General features: G+C 40.6%; 1 protein-coding gene across 1 annotated transcript in view; it reads left to right on the forward strand.

Moving 5' to 3' along the window:
* MORC1 (MORC family CW-type zinc finger 1) overlaps positions 1–13,315 on the forward strand; it is a 161,737-nt gene extending 148,422 nt beyond the window's left edge. The window contains exons 24-27 of the mRNA XM_054712093.1: positions 17–104; positions 1,382–1,435; positions 8,746–8,940; positions 12,572–13,315. Of these exons, the coding sequence (XP_054568068.1) occupies positions 17–104; positions 1,382–1,435; positions 8,746–8,940; positions 12,572–12,724 (490 nt within the window). The 3' untranslated portion in view covers positions 12,725–13,315. The remainder of the gene's footprint in view (positions 1–16; positions 105–1,381; positions 1,436–8,745; positions 8,941–12,571) is intronic.
* Positions 13,316–15,456: the final 2,141 nt, after the last annotated feature.

Consider the following 15,456-nt stretch of genomic DNA (forward strand, 5'->3'; position numbering starts at 1 on the left):
GTGCTTTTTCCCCCAGGGAGATTATTCTATATTTCTTTCCTGAGTACCAGCTACCATCAGAAATTGGCTACTCATCTGTGGAGGAATTTGTGGCAAGCTTGGAGGTAAGCCAGTTTTTGTGGAACTCTGAGGGAATGATAGAAGAGCCTGAATTTAATTTTCAGTGAAGAAAAATGTGAAGTGTTCCCAGTAAGAGGAACTAAGTGAATGAAGATGGGGACCTTTATACCAAATGGGTGACTCAGAATTAAAACCAATGTGGTCAAGGGCTAAATAAGCTTCAGTAAGATCTTGCAGACTGAGAACAGTCGGTTACAGAGATACGAGTAAATGGAAATGAGACATAGTCCAACTTCCCTCCCTTGCATCAAAAACAGAATTTCTGTCTCTCAGATACACTTCATCAGCCACCTCAGTGTCTTATTAGAATCACTGAGACTTCATCCGGAAAGATGAAAACAATTGCATTTATCAAATCTATTCTCAGAGACGGACCACATATGAAGGAAAGGAAAACTTTACTTAGTTACCTGGGTGGACAGGGTGAGGCTCACACTGCCTTACAGTGGGTGTCCTCACGCTGCCCAGTCGCCACAGGCCCTGGTGAAGCTCAGTGAGGAGTGCAGGCCCACAGCTCAGAGCTGCTCCCAGTGTGGAGAAGGGCCAGCATGATGCAGAGGGTGGGGTACCTTCCCACCCTCATGCTCAGTGTGATTTTTGGGAAGGATGGGTACGTGTGGAAAGACTGTCAGTGAAATGAGCACCAAATTATTAATTTGGCCAAAGTGCCACGTGCTTTAATTTGATCCTGGATGAAGTCCTTAGTTCTCTAATCTATAATCACTGTCTTAGCTTCTTCACCCTGTGCTCTCACCTCATGGTCTCCCATCCTGCTTCTGACTCCACTGCTTCACTGCGGCTGTCCTGCCAGGCCGCCCGTGACCACTGTGCTGACATGTAGTGGTCACTTACTTACCTGACTGCTCAGGTCTTCAATACAGTGATTCCTCCACCACCACCCCCCGTCTATTTCTGGGTGTTCCCATCTAAGAAATCCAGACTCCAACTACCTTACTGATATTGCTTTGAATATTTATTGTTTATCATTTACTTTTCCTTCACCTTGATTATGTTCTTTGCAATTGTTTTAACCATGCTGTATTAATTATGTGGACTGCCTTCATCATTTTTTCGAATGAGGTAAGGTATACCTTAGTGAATTAATTTAATTAGACCCAGGCTTAAAAGACCCACTGTATTGGTGTTGGCCAGTTCTAGGACTTGATGCTTCTTTTATATTAGATATTGCATGTTGTAACTGCTGTAGACAGCTGATTCTGTAAAAGTTAATATCCTGTTTTATTATAATTTATGAAAACAGCTGGAGCAGTGCACAGAGCAGACAAACAGAAAGCTGAAAATGTGTTTCCAACAGGTAAGCTTCCTTTCAATGTAGTCATTTATATTCTAAATGATCCTGTATTCCAAAGGAGAAATAATATACATTTCCAAATGTTCTGTTTGGAAGGAAACCAAATTTGCCTTCACTTATCAAGACGTGGAATTTTGAATTTTAAAATGCAAATGTTTTCACAGCATAAAGCTTATGAAATGCTTGGAGTAGGATTGTTATTTGTACTAGAAACAAGACATTCGGAGTCTTTAAGAAAGATAGTCACTGACTAAGCCAGGAATTGATCATAGATTAAAGTTTTAATTACAGTTAAGTCCTCTCTTAACTTCGTAGATAGGTTCTTGACTTTAAGTGAAATGCTGTAGGCTGTTGATGTAAACAAGAGTGAAATTCCTGTGGGATCTCATCTATGTTATAATGAAACAATGTTGAACGAAACTACTATATTTGAGGACCTGCTGTATTCTGGACAAATTCATATTTCCCTGGCTTTGTTTGTTTGTTTAGTATCCTATCAACAGTTTTTAAAGTTTATGATTTTTTTTCATTAGAAAAATAATTAGTGCTACTAAAAAAAGTAAAAGAAAAAAAAATCACTCATAATCCCAAACCATTCCAAGATCACTGCTATTACTATCTATTACTATTTTGGTGTATTTCATTACAACTTCTCTCTCTCTCTCTCTCTCTCTCTCTCTCTCTCTCTCTCTCTCTCTCTCTCTCTCAGTATATGTTTTCAATAATACTGTGTATGTAGGTCTTAAAGATTTCCTGGGGGAGGGGGAAGGGAAAGAGTCCATAGGGTCGTTCAGTTCTATTAGAGAAATATCTAAAAAAATCATATGCCTCAACTCCCTTAACTCACACTCAAGGGAACAGAGATTCCAAGATGTAAACTCCAACCATAATCCCCAAGTAGACAAAGGGAGTGAATGTTGGAGCCAAGACAACTGGAGGTTCACAGATTCCTTAGAGGCCACAACATCTAGAACTTTCATGACACTAAGATCAATGTTGAGATGTTACTCTTCACTGACACTCAGGTTTGCTCAAACAGGTACATCAGCTCCATCATTAGCAAATATACTAGCATCTTCTTCCATCTGCTAATGCTGTTAAAGAGGAAACCACTCAAAATAGCATCCCTTGCGTTAAATCCCACGATACCAAACCTAGATTTAATACCTGACCTAATTGCTGTTTTAACCTCTCCCTGGAAATGTATTCTAAATCAACCAACCTGGAATTTTCTAGTCAATACTAATGAAGTAATTTGTCTTATGGCCCCTCCTCATCTCCCATAAAAAGAAAAGGCAATCTACATAATAAAAACCCTGTTCCCTTTCCCCACAAAAGATATCTTAGTCTAAAAATAATCTTTTCTTTTGTTAGTAAAAAAAGCTCCCTTGCCCCACCCTTCTTTCTATAAAAGCCTTCCATTTTGTCCAAACCCTTGGAGAGCCCTTCTTGTTACTAAATGGGATACTGCCCAAATAATGAATTGCTTAATAAATCCAATTAGATCTTCAAATTTACTGTTAAATTTTTTTTTTTTTTAACAATGCGTACAGTCATCTTCTGGGAAACTATCACAACAACATGCAAATCTATCAAGACTAGGAGGTGAATGGTATCCCCTGAAGTTATGCAAAGCACAACTATAAGCAAAGGCATTGCCTCATCTCTTTAGTAAGAAATAGAGTATATTTGAGTAATCTGGTTTTATAAATGAAATAGAATTGTGAAATAAGTTCCCAAAGACATATAACTAGGCAACCTGGAAATGAAAATTAGAACCTAAACCAGATTTCTTGTCAGAAAGGCTGTATTTGAATTTTAGGGTGTGCCTAAATGTCACATCCTGGTTGATATATTTGCCTCTGATGTTTCTGATTGAGTGTCTACTGGGCTGCGATAGGCATAAATGAAGGTGTGTTGTAGGTCTTAGTTTCTCATCATTGGTCAACTGAAAAGTGAGTTTATTTTCTGAATAATGTCTTGTTGAAAAAGCAGTAATTGAACATTTTCAGCTTGAAGACTTAATTATCAACATTTCCAAACTAGAATAGAGTAAAAGACTAAGTTTTCTTTTAATATATTTTTACCCTATGTTAACACTACACTGAGTGGCCAGATTATTATGATCTCTGAATGCATAATAATCTGGCCACTCAGTGTGTGTGTGTGTGTGTGTATACATATATTAGAGGCCCGGTGCATGAATTCGTGCATGGGTGGGTTCCGGCCAGCCTGGCCAGGGGGAGGGGACATGGGCAGTTGGCCGGCCTGCCTGCTGGTCGAACTCCTGGTCGAGGGGACAATTTGCATATTAACCTTTTATTATATACGATATATACTGAGTGACCAAATTATTATGCATTCAGAGATCATAATAATCTGGCCACTAGTGTATATTATTATCATCTATATATATAAAAGCCTAAACGACCATCCAGCCATCCTCTACTTTGGGAGTAAAAAAAAAAAAAAGAACGAAAGAAACTGTCCTTTCCTTTCTCCTTCTGCCAAAGTGCTGATTTCTTTGGTGGTTGAGAATGACTCCTCCCTTCTCTCTCCTTTTCTGCATTCTTTAGTTAGTCATTTAACCATTTGCTCTGAAGCCTCCTTGGCTCTGGGAAGATAAGGGCCTGTTATTTACAAGCTGACTGCAAATTGTCACATTGTTTGGCCTTGTTTTAACTTTATCTCAGTTTCCCTATTCCTCCTGCCCTGAAATTTTGCTAGCTTCTCACTGACCTGTAACAGGACCACCATCCTTTATTTTTCCCCCTCACAAGCCATCTGGTCCATCCAGATTGAAATTGCTCCAACCTACTAGACTAGGCTGCCTCTGAGCCTTTCCCTGTGCTGTACCCCAGAATACTCTTATGTACTCTGCCAGTCCACAGTTGGCCTCTTGAAATCCTGCCCACCCCATGTAGGACCTGGTCAGTGTTGCCTTCTACATCAAGCCTTGCTCACTCCAAGGGAAATTAATCTTGACTTTTCTGTGCTCTGAGAGAGAGCCTTAACATTTGATTTTAGCATTAAATTTTCTGCCTTGTATTGTAGTAGTTTGTGGTATTTTTTTTTTTCACAAACGAGATTATAGAATCTTTAAAGTTAACAATCCTCTCTCACCAAACCCTGTACACTGATGGCATTCAATCAGTAACTTTGAATGCATCTGGGTCTTACTATTTGTGCGTTGAATTTAAGTTTATTGCTTGGGAAGAATTCAGGTTTTGATCTGCCACAATTCCTCTGCAAGAGGAAGTTTATCCAGCAGAACCAAGCCTCTCATCTTGTTAAAATTATCTACTCACCTTAAAATGTCAATACAACTGGAAGTCCTGTTATATGGAACTTTAAAAGTTGTCAAAATTGCTACCTTTTATAGAAACCTCCTAGAAATGTTAACCTAAGAAAGGCAGAAGAATAAATCAGGAAACAACAGGCTGGGGGTATTTGAAGGAGATATAGTTTGCTGGTTACAAGACAGAGAACTTTGAGAAATTACATATGACTTTGAATGTAATGTGCTATGTAAACATTCTTAACGTCATACCATATTAACAATGTTGTCTTCTGAACTTTTTATTTAAGTAATTATAGATACACAAAAATTTACAAAATAATGTAATGCAGCCTGGCCTACACCCTCTCCAATCTGGGACATCCCTCTCACAATCAGGACCGCTGGCTCCTAACCGCTCGCATGCCTGCCTGCCTGCCTGCCTGCCTGATTGCCCCTAACCACTTCTGCCTGCCAGCCTGATCGCCCCCTAACCGCTCCCCTGCTGGCCTGATTGATGCCTAACTACTCCCCTGCCTGCCTGATCTCCCCCATCTGCCCTCCCCTGCCAGCCTGATTGCCCACAACTGCCCTCCCCTGCTGCGACCCACCTCCTCTGCTGGGACCCGCCTCCTCTGCACTGTGCAGAGCCGCGGGACCCCCAGGCCTCACCGCACAGGGTGGCCACCGAGCCCCACCTCCCCCGTGTGCGCAGCCATCCTGTGATGGCCATCTTGTGACAACATGAGGATGTGACGACCACCTTGACTATTATTATATAGATATTACAATGTCAAAACCAGGACAATGAAATTGGTAAAATATGTGTCTCATTTTATCATATATGCCGATTTATGTAACCATTAAAACCAGGATACAGAACTCCCATTACCACAAAGATCTCCATTATAGTCCCTCCTCCCATGCACAAATATGCCTAACTCCGGGCAACCACCAATCTGTTCTCCATCTCCAAAACAGGATTTACCATCTAATCTAATAATAGACAAATATGCAAATTGACCGCACCTTCACTATACCTAAGCCACGCCCACCAGCCAAGCCACGCCCACCAACCAATCAGGACGAGTATGCAAATCGCCCCAACAAAGATGGTGGCTAATTTGCATATCAAAACAGCGTCCAAAGAAGTCAAGAGCTGCAGAAGGGAGTAAAGCTTTGAAGAAGCAAGCAAGCCGGGTGGGGGAGGGGGAGGATAAGGGCGGAGCAGAGGCAGGGCCGGGGGCGAAGGGAAACGTGGGCGGGCTGGAGGAGAAGGTGAGGCGGGGGACAAGAGCGGGGCGGAGGCGGGGCCGAAGGGAAACCCAGGCGGGCTGGAGGAGAAGGCGGGGCGGAGGACAAGGGTGGGGCGGAGGCGGGGCCGGGGACGAAGGGAAACACGGGCGGGCTGGAGGAGAAGGTGAGGCGGGGTGATAAAGGCGGAGCAGAGGCGGGGCCGGGGCCGAAGGGAAACACGGGCGGGCTGGAGGAGAAGGCGGGGCGGGCAACAATGGCGGAGCGGAGGCGGGGCGGGGGGCAAAGGGAAACGCGGGCGGGCTGGAGGAGGTGAGGCAGGCGAACAAGGGAGGAACAGAGGTGGGGTAGAGTGCAGCAGGAAATCCTATTGCAGGATTTTTCCTGCAACGGGAAAGCTAGTGTATTTTATAGAAATAGAATCATACAGTATGTGTCTCATATTATGATTGGCTTTAATCGCTCAGTATAACGCCCTTTAGGTCCATTTAAGTGTGTCAATAGTGTGTTCCTTTTTGTTGCTGTTGTTTTTCTAAATGTTGTTTTGAATATTTTATCTATTTTTTCAATTTTATTTGTTTTATTGTAATTGCTTATATAAAAGAGGGTTTTGTGGCTATTGTTCAGCCTGGCACAAGTTGTAAGATTCTGGAGTTCTGAAAACTAAGAAGCATTGATGGCTGGTGACATCTGACCTATCTGACCTGTCCCTATTCCAGCTGAATTGAATTATTTACCCTACTCCACCTGCAAACCATGGGAATGTCACTCCCTGGGTTTGACTGAAGCCTCCGTAGGAAGCATCTGTGAAACTCCCTGGAGGAGGTGTTGTTGCCTTAGTTGTAAGTCATCAACTTTATGTAGGTTGACCTGAGGATGTTCGAAAGTAGATTCCCCTCCACGATCTCAGAATGTGGCCTGGATTCCAAAGGAAGATTGGCCCACATGTCTGAAATCCCCTTACTGTGAAGGCTACATATCTGCTCTCCTAACTCCCCAGTATTTAGGCCTCACTGTGTGGCAGGCATTGGAAATGCAGAGGTGAACAAAATCAATTTTTTTTTTTTTTTTACATTGAGGTAACATTCTAGAGAAAGGGATAAACACATAAATAAAACATAGTGCAGTGTCACATAATGATAGATACTAAACACATAAATAAATAAACATATAATGGGATATGCCATAAAATAACTGCAGGGCCGGGGATAGACAGTGATGGTGTGTGTTGGGAAAGGGAAGCTGTTCCCATTGAGCACAGAATACCTGAGCCGCGTTTCAATACAGACCCGAGGCAAAGAGGCAGCCTTGTCTAAATCTGGGGTCAAACTTTCAAACAGGGAAATATAGCAGAGGTGAAGGGTCTGAGGCAAAATGAGCTTGGTGTATTCCTGGAACAAGGCCTAGAACTCAGGAAATAAGTTAAAAATAGGCAGAGTTCGGTCAAGGCTTTCAGAGTCTAATTCCTGGTGCTTCACACTAGAAGCTGCTTGAGGGCAAAGACTGAACCTTATGTCTTTGTATTACCTATTATTAAATTCAATGCCTCAAATTTAGGAAATAGTTGGTGAGTGTCTATTAAACAGAACTTAATATACTTAGGAGTGTTTGTTTGTTTGTTTAAAGGATTTTTTAAAAAGAGAAGAAATTCATGATGAGGTCAATGAGTGCAAAGGAGACCATGTGGACAATGTTTGGCAAGGGCCTGCACATATTACTGAGTGTGGTGGAGAAGGGATGAAAGGGAAAGGGTAGACCCAGAAGACAAATAAAGCTACCTTGTAATTTTCCTGGCAACCCAGTCATGTTAGTGCACAGAATTCTCATTATAAAAACTTTCACATGATTATCAAAACAGGATTTGCCTTGTATCTATCTCTTTTCTCAGAATATTCCCTGGCCCTCTCAAAATGTTGACACAAGAAATTAATGTCCTTTTGAAATGGGAAGCATTTGTACTCTGCATTACCCATCTCTACTCTGTGAGTGCCTCATGCGCAACATGAGCTCTTAGAAAACAACCAAGACTCTTGAATGAGCAAGGGTTGTATGCGTTAGTGTATGACTGCACTCTTTACATCGGGGAACGGGACCCCGAGAAAGCCACAGACAGAACAGGAATTCTCTTACTGTAGTTGCTGTGCTTTTCAGGTGCTACAGACTTGAGTTATAAATAACACAGTATTATTTTTTAATATATTTTATTGATTTCTTACAGAGAGGAAGGGAGAGGGATGAGAGAGAAACATCGATCAGCTGCCTCCTGCACACCCCCCACTAGGGATGTGCCCGCAACCAAGGTACATGCCCTTGACCGGAATCGAACCTGGGACCTTTCAGTCCGCAGGCCGACGCTCTAGCCACTGAGCCAAACCGGTTTTGGCAAATAACACAGTATTATCTGCCATGAAAGCCCCGAGTGGCTGGCCCTGCTGTCATTGTCTATGAAATACTGGTTCTGTGGAGAGAGTTAAAGGGACCTCTCCCCTTCGTGCCTTGAACAAATTCAACCAGTACTGGGTTCCTTCTTCATTCCGAAGCATTATAGTTACTGGGCTATATTATAGTTACTGGACTATTATATATCTTCCTTCCTTTTTCTTTCTTTTTTTTTTTTTTATCAGATTGTACATTCCTTAAGTTCATGGAGTTGATACTTAGTATCTATGGAGTTGACACATAGTATATATGCATGTAATTGAAATAGAAAATTGTTTTTCTGATATTAGGGGGGAAAGTAAAATTTAAAAATATACTAAAACTTAAAAACAAACATTCCCAGATCCAGGATGTGTACATGGCCCAATATGAAAAAAATCTGAAGAGAAAAATGCAATCTATTATCTATGATGCTAACATAAGAGGAGTGATTAATGAAATATCTCTGGTGCAATGTGAACAAAAAAGAAAAGTCACTGAAGATAGACTGAATAATCTTCGTGTAAAACTGGCAGCATTGCTGCAGAAACTTCAGCTGGTAAGTGATGGGACTTTGAGTGGTGGGAATAAACTTTGTGGAAAGAGCACTCGGCTAGCTTCCTCTCCTAACAGCATTATCTATTTATTGACCTTGGACAAGTCACTAACCTAGCCCTTACTCTCCCTATAAGGATATTGAAATGACAGATAAGTGAACTTTGAAAGTACATACTAGAACATTTTTAAAGGTCTATTCTCTCTCTCAACAAAATCAGAATCTTGCCTTGTGCTGTTGGTATAGTTTGATTACCCTCAGGTCTCCTCCATAGTATGTTTCTAGCAGGAAATTTTTTCTAAATCTTTTCAGAAAGCAAACTGTGTTCATTTATTTTTATCCTGATACATAAATAAAAGTAGACTCTTCTAATCTTAGAGGATAGATTGGAGAGGTCAGGAAACACCATGTATATATGGACTATTGTCTCTCTTGTTTGTGTGTATAGTTTAATGCATAAAGAACTGGGCTTCTGGAATTAAGGTGCTCAGTGAAGCAGCTGAAAGCTGGACAAATGATTAGCATCCTCACAGGAAAAACTCTTTCAATTACTAGAAAGGCTACAGTTTAGGACCCACCTGACTTAAATGCTTATTCTCTTACATACATAAAGTCTTCTATTAACTATTTCACCTTGTCAGTCTTCCATGTGAATTGTTAAAGTTGTAAATAAAAGAGTATAAGGTCTACATTTTTACATGACATATTTATTTCTACATTTTTACATTGATGTTTATTTCCTAGTAATGGCAACAACTGAAATTCCCCATGAGCCTTTGTTGCAAATGTAACTACGTGAAGATTATTGATTTTTTGTAGAAAAATATTAAAACTATAAAATTTAAAAAAAAGAATTGGGCTCCTATGATATTTAAAGTACATACTAGAACATTTTTAATGTTAGGTAACATTAAAAATTTTACCTTCTACTTTATTACATAGAAATGTTAGGTAAAACACATCAAAAATTAAAATATATATAGCCAAGGTTGAAAAGTCTTTCTGTAAATGCTAGAAATAAGCTGAGAAATCAACAGTGAGCACATGGCATTTTCCTCAGAAAGATCTCTAACCTGGGACACATACAGGGCTTCCTGGACCGTGCAGGGTGCGAGGGCAGGGGCTGAGTCTCCCCAGCGAGCCCTGACAGGGAGGACTGAGGCTTATCTTGCCAGGAAGGGGTTTGGGGAGGGACATGGACTTTGAAGGCAGAATGCCTGGTTTTCAGTCCTGGCTGTGAACATTTCAAGCTAATAGTCCATTTGTTCTTAAAAACTAATAAACATATTTTGTTTTCTCTGGGGTTTTTGTCTTATATTGAATGCAAAATAAAATGCAGAAAATATTTTTGCTTAACTGAAGTAGAGAGCCAAAAGAGAAGACCCCTCCCCACCTTGGGTGGTCTAGGCAACAGTTAAAATATTTCATTATTAAAATATAAAGACAATTAATGCTGTTTTCACATAATGGTAATTACATTTATGCTTCTATCAGTGGTACTAAATGAGCCTATTATTCAAGTTGGTTTATTGCTGTAAGAGTGGGATGTGACTGCAGCTCCTTTTGTTTCTTGTGGCTGTAAAGGGTGGGAAATATTTTTATGGGCAAAAGGTCTAATACAAAGCCTGGCATATGGTAAAGTTTCAGTCATAATAGTTATTGCACTAAGAAGGAAAACTAGAGAGACCAAAGAAATTCTATATCATAGAAATTGAATATCACTCTTTATAAGACAAGTTCATAAAAATAGTTGGTTCTCAGAATAGCAAATGTGTATTTGGCTAAAAAAAAAAATAATAATTTCTCTCTCTCTCTCTCTCTCTCTCTCTCTCTCTCTCTCTCTCTCTCTCTCTCTCTTGGTTATTTCTCACCCAAGGATATTTTCTCCATTGATTTTTAGAGAGAATGGAAGGGAAAGGGAGAAACAGAGAGAGAGAGAAACATTGATGGTAATGAGACACATTAATTGGTTGCTTCCCGCAAGTGCCCCAAATGGGGCCTGGATCTAGCCTGCAACCCAGGTATGTGCCCTTGACCAGAATCAAGCCTGGGACCCTTCAGTCTGCAGGTCCATGCTCCAACCACTGAGCCAAACTGGCTAGAGCTAATTTGCTCTTTATGCCAAACCCCTGGGCTCTCCCCAAAATAGTCAAGGTAATTATATAATTTAATTTGCTTTCTTCTCAAAGTTTGGTAAGGAGGCAAAATGCTTTAGCCCACAGAGTATGATACTCTTTAGTATCATTGGAGAGGGACTCAAAAGTTTCCTGCCCAAATATATTTGCTCTCATCCCCGACTTGAAGTTTCCATTTTTTACTGTCTCTGATTGCCAGAACAATTGCAGTGGAATAGAGCAGGGACTCGAGGTGAGGTAGACCCACCAGCAGACATGGCAGGCACATGAAGAAGCTGGGAACCCACCTGAAGTTCTAGGAGGACGTTTAGTCAGCCAGGTAGAGAGCAGTATTCAGAGGATTAGACTAGACCCATGATCAGCAAACTGCGGCTCGCGAGCCACATGCGGCTCTTTGGCCCCTTGAGTGTGGCTCTTCCACAAAATACCACGTGCGGGCGTGCACGTACAGTGCGATTGAAACTTCGTGGCCCATGAGCAGAAGTCAGTTTTCGGCCTGGGCAAGTCTATTTTAAAGAAGTGGCGTTAGAACACTCAAGGGGCCAAAGAGCCGCATGTGGCTCGCGAGCCGCGGTTTTTTGACCACTGGACTAGACGAACTAAGCCGAGAGTGGTCAGTGTCAGAAAGGGTCACACAAGGTATTCCCCAGGGTCAGTGATATCAATATTGTGGACACCTATCTCCAGGAACAGGGTTACATCACAAAGCTGGGACATAATACAATTTAGTCTTGTTAGAGGACTGAGCAGATCCAGGGCAGTGGGAGCAAAGCATGGAATCAGTTAACGGATGGAGAAAGTAGGATGGTGGTGTTACACCTTTGTTGGGAACAATAATAAAACTGGGATTGTTTCTGAAAGATCCTTCCTAAAAATTCTCTTTTCCATCACCTCAGTTGGAGAGTGGGTTGATCCCATGGTTGGGCCTGAGGGGAGTGAGATTTAGGTCAGTAAAGAAGGAGCATTTGTTCAGCTGTTCATGGATTAAGAAGCCCAGGGAAGGAGAGCATGAAATTAACTCAGAGATCTGGGGGGAAAGAGAAAAGGGAGCAGATGCGGGCAGCAAGCCAAGCATTGCAGGGAAAGATGCTACAGAGGAAAAAGGAGAAACAGAAAAGTCAAAATTTTCCTAGTCATCTGTTTTGCTTACAAGGCTAAAGATTTATGAATTTTTAAAATGGGAGGTAAGAGCCTATGACAGAGAAAGATGAGTGGGGGGTGGAGGAGGGGCTTTAGGAATAAAACAAGTAATTAAATAGAAGGAAAAAAAACAACAGTGAAATTAACCTCTGCTAAAGAAGAAAAAATGATCCAACTTTCTAACCCCTTGCAGGCATAAAATGGGGTTAAATGTGAAAACATTTTGAAAAATTAAAAGCATTTTTCAGATGCAAGGTGGGTTGTGATGTTAGATGAATCATAGAGAAGACTGTTCAGAGGCCACCCAGGTTATAGTTGTAGCTTGTTTCCCTGCTATGACTGTTGCTTTCCTTTTCCAGGGAGGTCCAGTAGGAGACATGGAGCAGATTGACAGTTATTTAGAAGCTTTGCTTAAAGAAGATCATCTTTTGGGGAACACTTTCAATAAAGGGAGTACAGATGCAGGACATAGTCTCCCTTTAGAGAACAATGAAAGTACTTCTCAAAACTAAAAGTCAGAAAAGTCATTCCTTTCTTTAAAATGCTAATAAGAAAAAGGAAACTTATTTTCAAAAAAAATTTCCTCTTGTACTTGTTATTGTGAAGTTCGTCCTGTTTGACACTGAAGAAATTGTACTAGTTATACTTTGGAAATGGAGAGTGATTAACAATTTACAAACTTCCCGTCTTTTTCCCTCTTTCTGTTCTTTCAGAAACTATTTCATGAGTTCTGTAATTCCCAGGTGAGCAACTGAGAAAGATGGAAATGCCATTTAGGCTTAAATTTTTATTTTACTTAAAAGATTGTAAAAACTGGAAAACAGTGGTTATTGAAATCAATGTACACAGAACTACAGAATCACCTCCTTCTGAAACTTGTGTTAAAAAAGACAGGGATTATGCCCTTTCTCCATCATAGCCAGTACTCAGCAGAAAATACAAATCCTCAAAAAACTTTGAGCTATCGTATATATGTCATAATTTTCTTATTGAGTTACTGTAAAAGAAACACTCTTCTAAGTATAATGTGAACACACATTACACATATGTAAGCATTGTGTTTATACGTTTTCTTTGATAACTGATTTTTTTATGTTTGTTTAGAAATGTCTGTTGCGTTGGATGAAAACAATAAATATTTAACATTTATTTGTGGAGTTGTGTATTTTAATTTTATGTACATGCACAAAGCATAAAATTCAGAACCTGTGAAGTGGCATATGGTGCAAATTCTCCACCCCCTGCTTGTCTTTGGCGACTTATTAGTTTTCTCAAGAGGCATGCTTTTACCAGTTCTTGTGAGTCCATTCAAGTAAAATCAGTGCATATAAAACCATACAAATCATGATATAGATACTAGAGGCCCGGTGCATGAAAATTCATGCACTGGAGTGGGGGGTCCCTCAGTCTGGCCTGCCCCCTCTCACAATCCTGGAGCCCTCAGGGGTGGGAGGCGACCCAATGATCAGGGGAAAGTGACACCCCCATCACACCTCTGCTGCTGCCATTGCTGGCAGCACACACCTCAGCCAGCCCTGATTACTTGAGCCTCGGGTGGCCCTGGGGGGCTGGGGACTGAGGGGAATGGGCGACTCCTGAGGCAGGTGCGTGGAGCGGCTGGGCCCGCCTGGAGGCGGGCCCGGCCTTGCTGCATGCCTGCCGCCCCGACAGGGCTGAGGGACTAGTCACCGCCATCTTGTGGCTGTGGGCACCGCCATCGTTGAGGGCATGGCAGTCAATTAGCATATTCCCTCCTTATTGGCTGTGGGTGCCCCCATCTTTGCAATGGTGTGAGGGTCAATTAGCATATTCCCTCTTTATTAGATAGGATAAATGTGGAATAGCAGCCAAAAGATGTTGATGCTTTTCCATTTAATATGCCTTCAAGATCATTCTATATCAGGATCCATACATGTAGAGCACTCATCTTTAACTGCTCCTTATTACTCCATTCCAAGGACATACCAAAATTTACTTAACTATTCTCTTATTCAATAGATATTTACATTTTATCTATTATTTTGGATTTACATGCACACAACAGTGAATATTCTTTTAAAATATATATATTTTTTATTGATTTCAGAAAGGAAGGGAGAGGGAGAGGGAGACACCAATAAAGAGAATCATGGATGGGCTGCCTCCTACACACCCCACACTGAGGATTGAGCCTGCAACCTGGGCATGTGCCCTCAACTGGAAATGATCCTGGGACCCTTCAGTCTTCAGGCCAATGCTCTATCCACTGAGCCAAACTGGTTAGGGCTGAATATTCTTTTAAATATGTTCATTTCACATAGGTGCAAGTATATCTGTTAAATATCAAAGATGAATTGCTAGGTCAAAGGGAATGTACATTTTATTATTAATAGATATTGCCTAATAGCACTTTATACAAAGTATTAATATACACTCCCACATCAATGTATGAGTGCCTTTTTTTAATACATTTTTATTGATTTCAGAGGGGAAGGGAGAGGGAGAGAGAGAGAGAAACATCCATGATAAGAGAGAATCATGGATCATCTGCCTCCTGTACGCCTCCTACAGGGGATCCAGTCTGCAGCCTGAGCATGTGCCCTTGACCAGAATCAAACCCAGGACCCTTCAGTCCGAAGGCTGACGCTCTATCCACTGAGCCAAACCAGCTGGGGCAGGGCCTGTTTCTTCACACGTTTACCTACCTAGTGAATTATCAATCTTCCCAATCTTGCTGATCAAATGGATAAAATGTGGTATATCTTTGTAGCTTAATGTATATTTCTTATGAGTAAGGTTGAGAAACTTTTAATGTTTAAAGTTCTTTTGAATTTTTAAATTTAGCCTTTGTTCATTTTCTATTCAGTGATATTTTCTTACTGATGTATAGGAATGATTTTCATATTAGGGAAATTATCTTTTTATATTATATGTATTAAAAATATTTTCTTATAATTTTTCATTTAAAAATTTTTATAGTGGTTTTAGCCATATAGGATTTTAAAACTTTTTTGTTTAATTTTCTTTTGTTTATGGCTTCTGGGTTTTGCAGCCATATTTAGAGAGGACTTTCCAATGGAAAAAGTATAAAGAAAATTTACTTTGTTTTCTTAAAATGATTTAAATAATTATATTGTTAAATCTTTGATTCATCTAGAACTTATTTTGGTGTAAGGAGTAAGTTAAAAATCCAATTTTGTGTGTGTTTCCAGATAGTCACAGTATTGTCCAGAATTATTAATTAAATAATCAATCTTCTCTCCCA

This window comes from Eptesicus fuscus, chromosome 3 (assembly GCF_027574615.1).
Source record: "Eptesicus fuscus isolate TK198812 chromosome 3, DD_ASM_mEF_20220401, whole genome shotgun sequence".
Taxonomy (NCBI): domain Eukaryota; kingdom Metazoa; phylum Chordata; class Mammalia; order Chiroptera; family Vespertilionidae; genus Eptesicus; species Eptesicus fuscus.